The sequence below is a fragment of the Oculina patagonica genome, chromosome 14 (genome assembly GCF_052425735.1).
Source record: "Oculina patagonica isolate OP01 chromosome 14, crgOcupat, whole genome shotgun sequence".
Taxonomy (NCBI): Eukaryota; Metazoa; Cnidaria; class Anthozoa; order Scleractinia; family Oculinidae; genus Oculina; species Oculina patagonica.
Window position 1 is genome coordinate 1,442,787 of NC_135771.1, and position 13,593 is coordinate 1,456,379.

A 13,593-nucleotide genomic window follows, 5' to 3' on the forward strand; every position below is an offset into this window, starting at 1 on the left:
TAAAACCGTAGACCGCGTTAAACCTTTTCAGCGGATAACTTGTTAAAATCAAGATGGCGGTCAATTCGATTTCATGGAAGATGCCTTCCAAGTTTAGTTTCTATTCTGCAAAATCGAAACGGAAAATCCGTGTTAAGCCATATTTAATAGATTTTAAAAGGTTACTGGAATCAAGCATCACTGCAGTCGAAGGGGTAAATGGATTTTCTACAACGACACTGTTTTTGAAAGCGATCAGATTTTTCGTTACTAGGGCCCTTGGCTATTGTTTACATGTCATTTGATGCTTATTTTCAGGTGTCGAATCAAGAATTACTTCATGCTGTAGTAGCGTTGTACGATAACTGCCTTCCTGAGATCACACCTGAAGTCTTGTATCCAACAGTCTGCGGGAAATGGGCGAAAACATTAGTACTACTGAGAGATTTCCAAGGTGTGGAATTGTGTCCCCAGCTACCAATACATGTCGCATTAATCCTTTAATTCAAATGCTCAGAATACGAATTCTCTTTACTGATTTCCATACATTTCTTTCAGTGTCTGTTATGAGAACTTGATACCTTCTTTCATGACTCTTTTCTATTCCAAAAACTCATCAGTTTTTAGTTTTTTTTTTCAATTTTTACATTTAAAATTACTCTTTGCCTGTCATGCACTCCTGAAATCTGTCTATGTATTTTGAGATAAACGCTGATGTATAAGCTGCACCGGTTTATCCAGCACAATAAAATAATTTATTTTGATTATCTCAACCATTAAAACTTTAGATGTTTTACGAGAGATGAAAGGTCTCAGCCCAGAAGACAACGGGTACCTGGATGAGAATGAAGACAATGTAACCTCAGTTATCCAGAATGAACCACTGAAGGATGATCAATCACCTGAAACTCAATCAATGTCTTTACCTGTCAACAAAGTAGAAACTTCATCTGATAATAAACAGATAAAAAAGCTTAATAAGCAAGTGTCATGGGGCGATAAACAGGATGCAAAAAATGAAAGCTCAGACTCTGGTGATGAAAGTTCCCAAGAGGACGAAAATTCAGAAAAGTTGAACATCACTTGTGATACATGCTCCCTGGAGATTAAGAGTTGTAATTGCGATAGTGGAGTGGCACTTGACGATCAGTGTTCAAAAAAAGAGAAAGACAGTAAAACAGAAGAGATGGAGAATGAGGCTAAAGAAAAAGAGAATGATGTTGAACCAGGAAAATTTGATGGAGTTTTTAGTGACACTGATGACAGCGAAGCATCTGGTGAAAGGTAAATGAGGGGGACTTTGGGGTTTTCGGTTTCTCGGTTTTGGCCAATTTTTAGATCGGTTTTTCGGTTTTTGCAACAAAAAACCGCGGTTTTTCGGTTTTGGTGTCTTCTTCGGTTTTCGGGTTTTCCTTCTATTAGCATATGGTTTTCAGTTTCCGGTAAAAATACTAGCGGTTTTTCCGATTTGGTATTTGCTCTGGTTTCCGGTTTTTCCAATTTGGCTAACAGTTTCTCTGAGATTATGCTGATAGAAAGAAAACCTGCTTTATGTTTAACATGCAAGTTAGAGCAGTATAATTTAGCATGTTAATGAACAAAAATGTCAAGACTCTTTAAAAAATTACTTTCTTCGTTCTTTCAAAATCTCGAGGTACCAATAAAGGTTAGAGCTTCGGAATTTGGAGTGTTATGTTCCGTTTTCGGTTTTGATCGAAATTCACTTCGGTTTTTCGGTTTTGTATGATTTTTTGTGCGGTTTTTCGGTTTCTTACAGGCCCCAATGCCCCCCTTGTAAATGAGGCTGTAGTGGGATCTTCAATGTAAGGACACTTTAGGACAGTATTTTAAGGATTTACTTAGTGGAGGGTGCAAATGAGGTGCTTGTTTATGACTAGATGCATCCATTAGTGTCCCTGGGTGTCAAAACGGGTGTGAAAGAAAAGTTGAAAGTACAGAACTTGTAACAAAGTTCCCATCTGTAAGTTCATGTTCAAAAATTATCCCCTTATTGAAGGTTTCTAGGAGAGACCAAAGTGAGGATGGGTATATTGTTAATTAAAGAAAAGTAGTCCCCAGAGTGAAGGTGAACATATTATTGCTTGAAGAATAAGATTGGAGGAGGGGGAGAGATTGTTGGAGAGGACTTGGAACTTTTTGAATCAAAGAGGGGCCTAGATCCCCTGGGTCTATTTGCTAGATCTTCTGCTAGTGCCTCCCTGTAATGTAGCTGATGACTTCCACTGATGCTGTCAACGGCCATTTTAGAACTACCTTCACCCAGTCTGGATGATCACTCTTGACAAATAAAACATATCACTGTTACTTGATGGCTTTGTGTTATTTTGTTGTTTGATTAGTGAAGATGAAGAAGAGGATTTCTCTAAAGGAGCTGAAGATTTTGTTGATGCAGCTAAAAAAAGAAGAGCAGAGAGGCAAAGTGATAATGGTAATAACCTTTTGTAGAGTTGAAGATTTTGTGTGTAACAAAGTCTTTGAAATTGTGGGAAACATATAAAAAAAATTTTTGAATCAGTTTCAGAATCTTCACTGGGTATTGAATCCTTGATCATTGGAGCTGCGACATTTGAACGTTCATACAGGTGAGGTCAACAATAGCTGTGCATGTTTATTTCAAGTTTAAACCAACACAAATTTAGCTGCTACAAAGAACTCGTGCATGTTTTATGTACCAGGTTTTCTTGTTTTTTACTAGCATAACACGTCACAATCCATCAGAAAAGGTTATACAGCTTAACCTTTTAGGAGTCAGAAGAAGGTGTCGGAAATCTGGAGTTGGGAAGTTTCTCCTTGAAGTAAGTCTCATCTCTGTTCAGTTTTTGTCATCATCATATTACACTTCAAAAAATTATTTAAAAGTCAATGATGTTGTTGTGAAATACACAAACAGAAGATATTGTATTTACCTTCACCTATCTCTTACATGTGACTGCTGTCACATTTGACCTCCAAAAATATTTTATTATGATAAATAATTTTCTTGACCAAATCAATGTGTAAATATTCCAACGTCGCATCATGTTTTTAAATGTTGCAGACTCTGAAAGACCCAACCATTATTGGTTCTTACGATACTATTGCTGTGTATGCTGATAATGACGCTGTCGATTTCTTCAAGAGGAATGGCTTCACTGATGATGTTGTTCTTTGTAGCAGATTCAGGTGAGGTGAAAAAAGCAAATTCTCCTTCCTTACTATTCTTCTTCACTTAAAGGTTGGCACACACAAGAGGACTAGTTGCCTGGACTTGTTGTAGAGACTAGTCCCTGTGACTAGAAACACACACAGTACATGCGAAGAGACTAGTCATGCTTACTAGTGTGTGACTATTCGCAGGGATAAGTCCCCTGTAATGTTTACATAAAGGGACCAGTCACACTGACTGACCACTCTGGGTGTTGATTGGTTGATTCAGTTTTAATTGGGGTGCAGGGACTAGACACACAAACAGTACACAGGAGGGGATAAACAAAATTTCATGGGACTAGTCCTACAAATTCAAACTGGTTTGAATTCACGGGACTTGTCGCAGGGACCAACATTTGGTTGCTGCGACTAGATTTTTTGTTGAAAATGGGTAGTTTGCCTGGACTAGTCACAGAGACTAGACATAGGGACTAGTCCCCTAGTGTGTGCCAGCCTTTATGCTACAGAGCAGTCTTTACTTGCCTAATACACGTACAAGTGGCGAAGCTACAAAACTACATGTATGAGTCTGAATGAGTCAGTAAGTGTAGTGATCATGAGCTGGCAAGGAGAAGTACCTGAGGCTTATGAGAGTATTCCAAACGTGATCCTGTTAACAGCCTAACTCTTTACTTATTAGCCATTTTATGTTTATCAGTGAGTTGACAGATCACTGGATTAACAGCAGTTTGATGTGTTACCTTCCTCCTTTCACTGGTGAGTTCTTGTTAATACTTTGATGAGAAAATAATATTACATATTTTTATCTCTCACCATAAACTAATTTAGCCTAAGACAACCACCCTCTCCCCTGAAGAAAAGCTGACTGACTCATGCTCTGATATTTTGTTGGGGAGGAAGCTGAGATACATAATACACATACCATATAAATTTTGAAAACAAGCCCTGGCCTATAATCCTTGGGGTTGGGAGGGAGGGGGGCTGGGTGGAACATTTTGCATCCTGAAAGGGCTGCCATTAAACAGTTGAACAGAGTGATTGGTCAAGAGGCCCATGCCAGCTGCGTGTCCATCTTACTAATACAACCAGATTTTTGTTGTCCAGTAATGATGTAATTCTGTTTGCAGGTTCTGACTTTTCTGGTTCATTCAGAAGTGAGGATGATCTGAAAGCTATGGACGATGATATAAGAAAATGGTAAGATACCAAAACAGAAATGGTTACAAAATTTTAATTCAACCTCCCTCCTCAAATTCCATCCATCAGAATTAAAGCATTTAGTCTTGTTCTTCTCGAGCATCTCTATGATTACTGTAAGTATTAGCTCATGACGCCTTAAGATTCTGCTGTTTTTAAGAAGCAAGGTATTTTTTGTAGGAGAGAGAAAAGCCTTGAAGCATACCAAGCTCAGGCTTCATGTATGGTGAGGATGCAGCATGAAATAAAGACTCTAAAAGCTATGGTAAGTTGAGATCACATGTTTAATTCTTGAGTATCATCAAGAGAGGTCCCTCATCCTCTCTTGGTATCATTTAATGACAAAGTATTAGTTATGGTCAGTTATCTCTGGAGCAGAGATCCATAGGTCCAAGGAAGGACACCTCAATCCCTATGTAAAGCATACAATGAACCCCTTAAGTACCTTCAGTTAGAACACATCTTTGGGCACATTTTTAATAAATTTGGTACCATCCTCTCTCTTGGCACTGTCAGATAAAGGGCTGTGTACAACATTTTACATACATTCTTTTTTTTAAGGTTGACACACAAGAAGAAGCTATAAGAACCCTGACAAGCGCTAAGGAAAGAATTAAAAAGGAGAAATACAAATTAGGTAAGTGAAGTTAATAAAATGCGTCTTCCTTGATAATTTATCTTATTGCATACTGTATCTTACATATCAGTGTTGACAGTTTTGAACATTTGTATTTTCTTTGCAGAGAAAGAATTACTAGCTTATAAGATGAAGGGGAAAGATGGCTTCTTAGCTGATGATAATACTGATGGTAAGCGAAATAGACTTGGTGTTGTGGAAAATATTTAATATTATCGCATGCCATAGAGAAAACAACCAATCAGAAGGCTGCATAGTCGTTATATATTCGGTAATATCTTACAGGTTGTGTTCAACATTTTTTCCCGCCAAAACTGCGACACGGAAAAGGCTCGCGCAACTTGGATATTTGCCTTAGTTTACTAGTTTTCTCACTATCTTTTACGCGCGCGCTGATTGGTGTAAACTTGAAAGTGATTAGCAAAATACTTTTCACCTCCGAGCAACTAAAGAGAAACAAACTGCCTTCGCGTGTCGCTTTGTTTACCGAAAGTGATGTTTTGGTCCGCTAGTTATTCAACATGTGCGGTATATACTAAAACAATTATTTACCTCAGTGTCGGCGAATGTGGTGGATATTTACCTCCACTTCGGTGAATAATTGTTAATTATTGTTGTGCCAGTATTCGCCACATCCATTTAAAGTTTTCGACTGTCTTTTTCTTTGTTGTTGTTGTTTCAGGTGATGATGACTTATATGAAGCACTCGCTCAAATGCTCAGCAAAAAACACGTGACCGACACCGAGCTGGACTTGGACCTGGACGCAATTTCCCATGGAGACTTTCGTGACGTCCCCCAAGGTTATTTGGCAATCTTTTATAATATTATCGCGTTTCCTATGGCAGCAAGCGTATGTAACAAGATGTGACTTCAACGTATATTTGCCTTTGTATTATATATATATCCCGTTCACTGAAACAAACTTGACTCAGCAAAATATAAGTAACAAACCGATGTGACAACGTTGAGAGTGCTTGCGTTATAACAAAAAATATCGTCGCCCCTAACATTAACATTACATGGCTTACACTTCACGTAAATCCATGCAATGAAGAAAAAAGCATAAACCTTCCTATCAAAAGTTTTATGCTCGATGCTTTAAGAAACGTGATAAGGGTTGAATGACTACCTTTCTTATGTAGGCCATGCATGCTTTCACTTGAAGCCGATGAAAATCAGAGCTAGAAAAAAGATCTCACTTCAGAGGCAAATCCAGAAAATTCAAAAAGAGGGGGCCGAGGAATTGTGGCGAGAAGACTTGGGAGCGCCGCGGCACCCTCGCCCCCCTCTAAATCCGCCCCTGCCTTTGCACATTTCTAGCAAGTCGACTTATAAGAGGCCCAAACTATACTGATAACCCATTTTCCCACAGTTGCTGTAGCAAGTCGCATCAACTCCAATCAGAGAATCACTCTAGCCAATAACAAAGAACACAGACAATACAGTAAACCAATCAAAACTCGAAGCAAATACATGAAGCCTGCAAAAAGCGCGGGAAAACGCGCGCAAGCGATTCATGATTGGTTTTGGTCAGGGGGGGGGGGGAGAAACTCCCTTTGTTACACGACTGAGGGGTCATGGCGGTGCCGGGCAACCGAATGTGCGCAGTAGCTATCGAATGGTTGCTAAGGGCACAGTGAATAGCTTGACAAAGTCATTGTCTAGTTCGCATGTCTTGGTCTTGACCGTGCACAAAACGCAATAGCTATTTGCATTTTTTTGTTCTTTTGAAGTTTGCCGGACATCACAACAACAAACAGTGATAACCGTGTCCAGTTTGGCAAAATAAGGGCTTGCGAATTATACCAATTAAAAAAAAACTCCAATGATTCTGAAATGATTTACCATTTTTTGGTTGTTAAATTTCAACTGTGACCAATTTTTTGCTTGGTATTCCACGTCGCCGAAACATCAGGTGAGAAATCAGTGGCGTGAAACATCAAACGCAAACACCGCCACTATTCGCATTTCACACGCATGCAGACATTGATATTTAAATCTATCTGAGAAAAAAAAAAGTTTTTTTTTTTTTTTTTTTTTTTTTTTTTTAATTGCAAACACACAAAAGCACATCACTTACAAAAATACAAAAAAAGTATGCCCACTACTCACTACTTATTGTACAAATACTTAAGCTGTGCACAATACAATACGACACTTGCGCTTCTTACAATACAAAAAAAAAGTTTGGGTGACTTCTTTCTTAGCAACGGCTTGATTGATATAGACTCGCACCGTTTCCAGGCACTGCTATGTCTCCAAAGAAAAGTGCCGACTTTCTTTCCCCCCCCCCCCCTGGTTTTGGACTAGTTCTGATTGGCTGAGAAAGTGGCGCGAGAGTTTTAAACCAATCACTGAGCGTAGTTATGTAAAACCAATGCAAACGCAAATTACTTTTGACACTCAAGTGAAAACCGCCCTATTAATTGAAGTATGCAGCACTTACATTAGCAACGCGTTTGAATACAAGCTCACTTATTTTACCAAACTGCCTTTGCTTGTTCTTTCAGAGGATGAAGAGTTAGTTTCCTCGTTCATCACAAGTCGCAGTGAAAAACACCTTGTTCAACAGATCAAACGCAGCTTAATGGCCACCAAAAACTACACTAGTATCACAGTTAACAGCGTGAGAAAGGTAACATAAATTAAAAAAATGTAAAATTCTGAGGCCCCATTAGGGGGGTCCGAGTATCCCGTATCCCATTAATTTTTGGCCTAAATATCCCGTATCCCGTTAATCCCTGAAAAACTTTGAAGTTCGATATCCCACAATCTCTTCCCTATAATTTTTTCCCCAAATATCCCGTATCCCTAAAACCCCTAATGGGGCCTCAATTCAAGTAACAAGCTTTCCTACAATACGCGATCAAGCCTGGTTTTCACAAGCGCCACAAGCACGTGGATGAATTGTTTTCCTTTTCTTTACACTCGCCCCATGCTCGCGAACTGGATTTGGGCAAATTTTAACTGGAAAAATTGGATTTGGGTCACTGGGACTGGGAATCACAAACAAATAAACAATAGAATTGGGACTGGGATTTGTTAAATCGGGAAAACAATAGGCTGGGAGATGGGATTTTATATCCCCCCCTCCCCCCCCCCCCCACTCTTCAGGACCCTCTTTATCAGCAGTTTCGTGGGGTGGGGTTGCGGATGGTGTCTTTTTCAAATGATGTAAAAACAAAGGATTCAAAAGAAAATAAGCAATACCCAAACCACATCACGGTAGCTATTAAATGTGCTCGTTTAATTAAAAAAACACATCAATTTTATCAAATGATCTACAAAGATAAAATGTCAAAAAAAATTTCGAAAAAATTGGAGCAGAGGGCTTCACTCGTAGAAAACATAGGCACGCTAAGCGTGCAGGAGTTATTTTTTCAATTTATGGGGTGGCTTGGGGTGAAACTGGGTGATTGTCCTGTTGGGATGGTTTATGCCATGGGTTGAGCTATTTGTGTATGGCGCCCCACGGAGTCACTTTTTTGCACAAAGTTTGCTTGCAAACAAAATAATTTTTACATGCATTTTGATACATCAGAACTGTTTTATTTAATACGGAAATTTTCATCATTTAATTAAAAAACAAAACTAATTCAATTGTCAAAATGTCACAAAATGGCACGTTCTTATTCTGTTTAAAGCGGTTATTTTGTTGCTAGCTTTGTAGCAACCGTAACGGGTTACTTTTGTTTGTTACGGAATACTTTTGGCTTTTTGCCAAACACTGTAACATGATACCGTTGTTTTTCTCACTTTTGTAACATGATACCTTTGTTTTTTTAAAACGAACGTAACACGATACCCTTGTTTTTCTCGAAAAAGCCACGTCTCCATATAGACATTGAACGAAAAGTACTATAATAAACGAAGTAATAAACGAATCAAATAAAAAAACCACTCTCTTCGGAAAAGTTCTTTAAAGCGCAGTACACCTGGAGTATTTGTTTCCTGTCAAAACTGTTCAACAAAGATTTTCGTTCATTCACAACGTAAATTCTATTCAACAAACAAGAACTAATTGAGTTATCAAGTTGTCACGAAATGGCACGCTCTTATTCTGTTTTTGCTATCGATCGTAGTTGCTTTTAACAGTAAAGTTACTTGTACCGGTTCATTAAATGTTTGAACGAAATGTTTTACAGTTGATTTCAGTTTACTTTGGCCGCCCGCTTTGCGAAGTTTGTTGGGAAATTGGAAACTTTGTTATGAAGTTGCCAATTACGGTGCGAGTTTGCGAATCAAATTGCAAACATCGATACAAATTTCCCGACTTCGGCCCGACTGAACTTTCCAAGTTTGGTAGTTGAGGAGAAACAAGACATGTTGCTCGAAAGTCATGGCGATTTCTGAACTCGAAGATTTTAGAACTTGTCAAGGAAAGTAGCTTGAAGTGCAAGACAACGTTTCGCATCAGCGATCACGCAAGTGATTTGCCGATAAATAAATTTCATGCATGTAAAAATTGGTCAAATTTTAACTTTTTTGTATGAAAACACATATTTAACGATTTCTGTGAGGCATAACCTTCACTGTCTTCAATTTCAAGTCTTCTGCGTTTGTAAACCGGATGAAACTGGATGGTTTACCCATATGTAAAATTGATTTTAATCGAAGCCGACGCGACGCGACGCGACAGGGAAGACTGATTTGTTCGAGACAACATGTTTACGGCTCGCTCAACATAAAAGTTTTTTATTTTTATGACATTTGTTTCCAACAGTTTAGCGTAGCAAAGCCCTTTTTGATAACATAACTACAGAAGGATTTAATAAATTCGGGCCGAAGTTGGGAACTTTGTATCGAAGCTCACAATTTGATTCGCAAACTACGAATACGTTTCAAATCCATGATAATTCATAGCCTGCGAGCAGGCTCTCTATTTGGGGGCAACGTGAATATTGAACTCTTCGAGCGCCGAAGGCGCGATCCCGCGAGTGCCGAAGGCGCGAGTCGGCGAGCGGTAGGAACGTCATGTATGGGGAACTATTATGTCCCCAATATATAATTAGCACTATACTCTAGTGTCTTGATGTACTCTATTTCCTTGGTTTACTCTAGTGTCTTGATGTACTCTATCACTCTACTCGCTTGATGTACTCTGATTGCTTTATGTACTCTAGTTGCTTTATGTACTCTACTCGCTTTATGTACTCTAGGTGCTTGATGTACTCTGGTTGCTTTATGTACTCTGATTGCTTTATGTACTCTACTCGCTTTATGTACTCTGGTTGCTTTATGTACTCTACTCGCTTGATGTACTCTACTCGCTTGATGTACTCTAGGTGCTTGATGTACTCTGGCTGCTTCATGTACTCTACTCGCTTGATGTGCTCTAGATGCTTGATGTACTCTGGTTGCTTTATGTACTCTACTCGCTTTATGTACTCTAGGTGCTTGATGTACTCTTGTCGCTTTTTGTACTCTAGGTGCTTCATGTACTCTACTCGCTTGATGTACTCTAGGTGCTTGATGTACTCTGGTTGCTTTATGTTCTCTACTCGCTTTATGTACTTTAGGTGCTTGATGTACTCTGGTTGCTTTATGTACTCTACTCGCTTTATGTACTCTAGGTGCTTGATGTACTCTTGTCGCTTTTTGTACTCTAGGTGCTTCATGTACTCTACTCGCTTGATGTACTCTAGGTGCTTGATGTACTCTAGGTGCTTGATGTACTCTGGTTGCTTTATGTTCTCTACTCGCTTTATGTACTTTAGGTGCTTGATGTACTCTGGTTGCTTTATGTACTCTACTCGCTTTATGTACTCTAGGTGCTTGATGTACTCTTGTCGCTTTTTGTACTCTAGGTGCTTGATGTACTCTACTCGCTTGATGTACTCTAGGTGCTTGATGTACTCTAGGTGCTTGATGTACTCTGGTTGCTTCATGTACTCTACTCGCTTGATGTACTCTACTCGCTTGATGTACTCTGATTGCTTTATGTACTCTAGTTGCTTTATGTACTCTACTCGCTTTATGTACTCTAGGTGCTTGATGTACTCTGGTTGCTTTATGTACTCTGATTGCTTTATGTACTCTACTCGCTTTATGTACTCTGGTTGCTTTATGTACTCTACTCGCTTGATGTACTCTACTCGCTTGATGTACTCTAGGTGCTTGATGTACTCTGGCTGCTTCATGTACTCTACTCGCTTGATGTACTCTAGATGCTTGATGTACTCTGGTTGCTTTATGTACTCTACTCGCTTTATGTACTCTAGGTGCTTGATGTACTCTTGTCGCTTTTTGTACTCTAGGTGCTTCATGTACTCTACTCGCTTGATGTACTCTAGGTGCTTGATGTACTCTAGGTGCTTGATGTACTCTGGTTGCTTTATGTTCTCTACTCGCTTTATGTACTTTAGGTGCTTGATGTACTCTGGTTGCTTTATGTACTCTACTCGCTTTATGTACTCTAGGTGCTTGATGTGCTCTTGTCGCTTTTTGTACTCTAGGTGCTTGATGTACTCTACTCGCTTGATGTACTCTAGGTGCTTGATGTACTATAGGTGCTTGATGTACTCTGGTTGCTTCATGTACTCTACTCGCTTGATGTACTCTACTCGCTTGATGTACTCTACTCGCTTGATGTACTCTACTCGCTTGATGTACTCTAGGTGCTTGATGTACTCTAGGTGCTTGATGTACTCTAGGTGCTTGATGTACTCTGGTTGCTTGATGTACTCTACTCGCTTGATGTACTCTACTCGCTTGATGTACTCTAGGTGCTTGATGTACTCTAGGTGCTTGATGTACTCTGGCTGCTTCATGTACTCTACTCGCTTGATGTACTCTACTCGCTTGATGTACTCTACTCGCTTGATGTACTCTACTCGCTTGATGTACTCTAGGTGCTTGATGTACTCTAGGTGCTTGATGTACTCTGGCTGCTTCATGTACTCTACTCGCTTGATGTACTCTACTCGCTTGATGTACTCTACTCGCTTGATGTACTCTACTCGCTTGATGTACTCTAGGTGCTTGATGTACTCTAGGTGCTTGATGTACTCTGGCTGCTTCATGTACTCTACTTGCTTGATATACTCTGATTGCTTTATGTACTCTACTCGCTTGATGTACTCTAGGTGCTTGATGTACTCTAGGTGCTTGATGTACTCTGGCTGCTTCATGTACTCTACTTGCTTGATATACTCTGGTTGCTTGATGTACTCTAGGTGCTTGATGTACTCTAGGTGCTTCATGTACTCTGGTTGCTTCATGTACTCTACTCGCTTGATGTACTCTAGGTGCTTGATGTACTCTGGTTGCTTTATGTACTCTACTCGCTTTATGTACTTTAGGTGCTTGATGTACTCTGGTTGCTTTATGTACTCTACTTGCTTGATATACTCTGATTTTTTTATGTACTCTACTCGCTTGATGTACTCTACTCGCTTCATGTACTCTGGCTGCTTCATGTACTCTACTCGCTTGATGTACTCTTGGTGCTTGATGTACTCTGGTTGCTTTATGTACTCTACTCGCTTTATGTACTCTTGGTGCTTGATGTACTCTGGTTGCTTTAAGTACTCTACTTGCTTGATATACTCTGGTCGCTTTTTGTACTCTAGGTGCTTGATATACTCTGGTTGCTTTATGTACTCTGGTTGCTTTATGTACTCTACTCGCTTTATGTACTCTAGGTGCTTGATGTACTCTGGCTGCCCTATGTACTCTAGCTGCTTGATGTACTCTGGTTGCTTTATGTACTCTATTTGCTTGATATACTCTGATTGCTTTATGTACTCTAGTTGCTTTATGTACTCTACTTGCTTCATGTACTCTACTTGCTTCATGTACTCTGCGCGCTTGATGTACTCTGGTTGCTTTATGTACTCTAATTGCTTATTGTACTCTACTCGCTTGATGTATCTAGGTGCTTGATGTACTCTAGGTGCTTGATGTACTCTACTCGCTTGATGTACTCTAGTTGCTTGATGTACTCTACTTGCTTCATGTACTCTGCGCGCTTGATATACTCTGATTGCTTTATGTACTTTAGTTGCTTTATGTACTCTACTTGCTTGTTATACTCTGGTTGCTTTATGTACTCTACTCGCTTTACGTACTCTAGGTGCTTGATGTACTCTGGTTGCTTTATGTACTTCACTTGCTTGATATACTCTGATTGCTTTATGTACTCTAGTCGCTTGATGTACTCTAGTTGCTTGATGTACTCTACTTGCTTCATGTACTCTGCGCGCTTGATGTACTCTGATTGGTTCATGTACTCTACTTGCTTGATGTACTCTAGGTGCTTTGTGTACTCTACTCGCTTGATGTACTCTAGTTGCTTGATGTACTCTACTAGCTTCATGTACTCTGCGCGCTTGATGTACTCTGGTTGCTTCATGTACTCTACTTGCTTGATATACTCTGATTGCTTTATGTACTTTACTCGCTTTATGTAATCTAGGTGCTTCATGTACTCTAGTTGCTTTATGTACTCTACTTGCTTGATATACTCTGGTTGCTTTATGTACGCTACTCGCTTTATGTACTATACTCTGGTTGCTTGATACACTCTGGTTGCTTTAGGTACTCTATTCGCTTGATGTGTACTTGGTGCTTCATGTACTCTACTTGCTTCATGTACTCTACGCGCTTGAT

General features: G+C 39.5%; 1 protein-coding gene across 3 annotated transcripts in view; it reads left to right on the forward strand.

Moving 5' to 3' along the window:
- The first annotated feature begins 35 nt into the window (after nt 1–35).
- Nucleotides 36–13,593, forward strand: part of LOC144637734 (uncharacterized) — a 34,394-nt gene continuing 20,836 nt past the window's right edge. For 2 of the 3 annotated variants that reach the window (XR_013567796.1, XM_078496811.1), the window contains exons 1-14: nt 36–194; nt 298–433; nt 768–1,263; nt 2,340–2,428; nt 2,516–2,582; nt 2,696–2,795; nt 3,038–3,162; nt 3,845–3,903; nt 4,275–4,344; nt 4,525–4,609; nt 4,906–4,981; nt 5,088–5,153; nt 5,664–5,783; nt 7,494–7,618. Coding sequence is in view for 2 of the 3 variants with exons in the window: in XM_078496811.1 (XP_078352937.1) it covers nt 54–194; nt 298–433; nt 768–1,263; nt 2,340–2,428; nt 2,516–2,582; nt 2,696–2,795; nt 3,038–3,162; nt 3,845–3,903; nt 4,275–4,344; nt 4,525–4,609; nt 4,906–4,981; nt 5,088–5,153; nt 5,664–5,783; nt 7,494–7,618 (1,755 nt within the window). In the remaining variant the exon portion in view is untranslated. The remainder of the gene's footprint in view (nt 195–297; nt 434–767; nt 1,264–2,339; nt 2,429–2,515; nt 2,583–2,695; nt 2,796–3,037; nt 3,163–3,844; nt 3,904–4,274; nt 4,345–4,524; nt 4,610–4,905; nt 4,982–5,087; nt 5,154–5,663; nt 5,784–7,493; nt 7,619–13,593) is intronic. The other variant, XM_078496812.1, reaches the window with a different exon arrangement.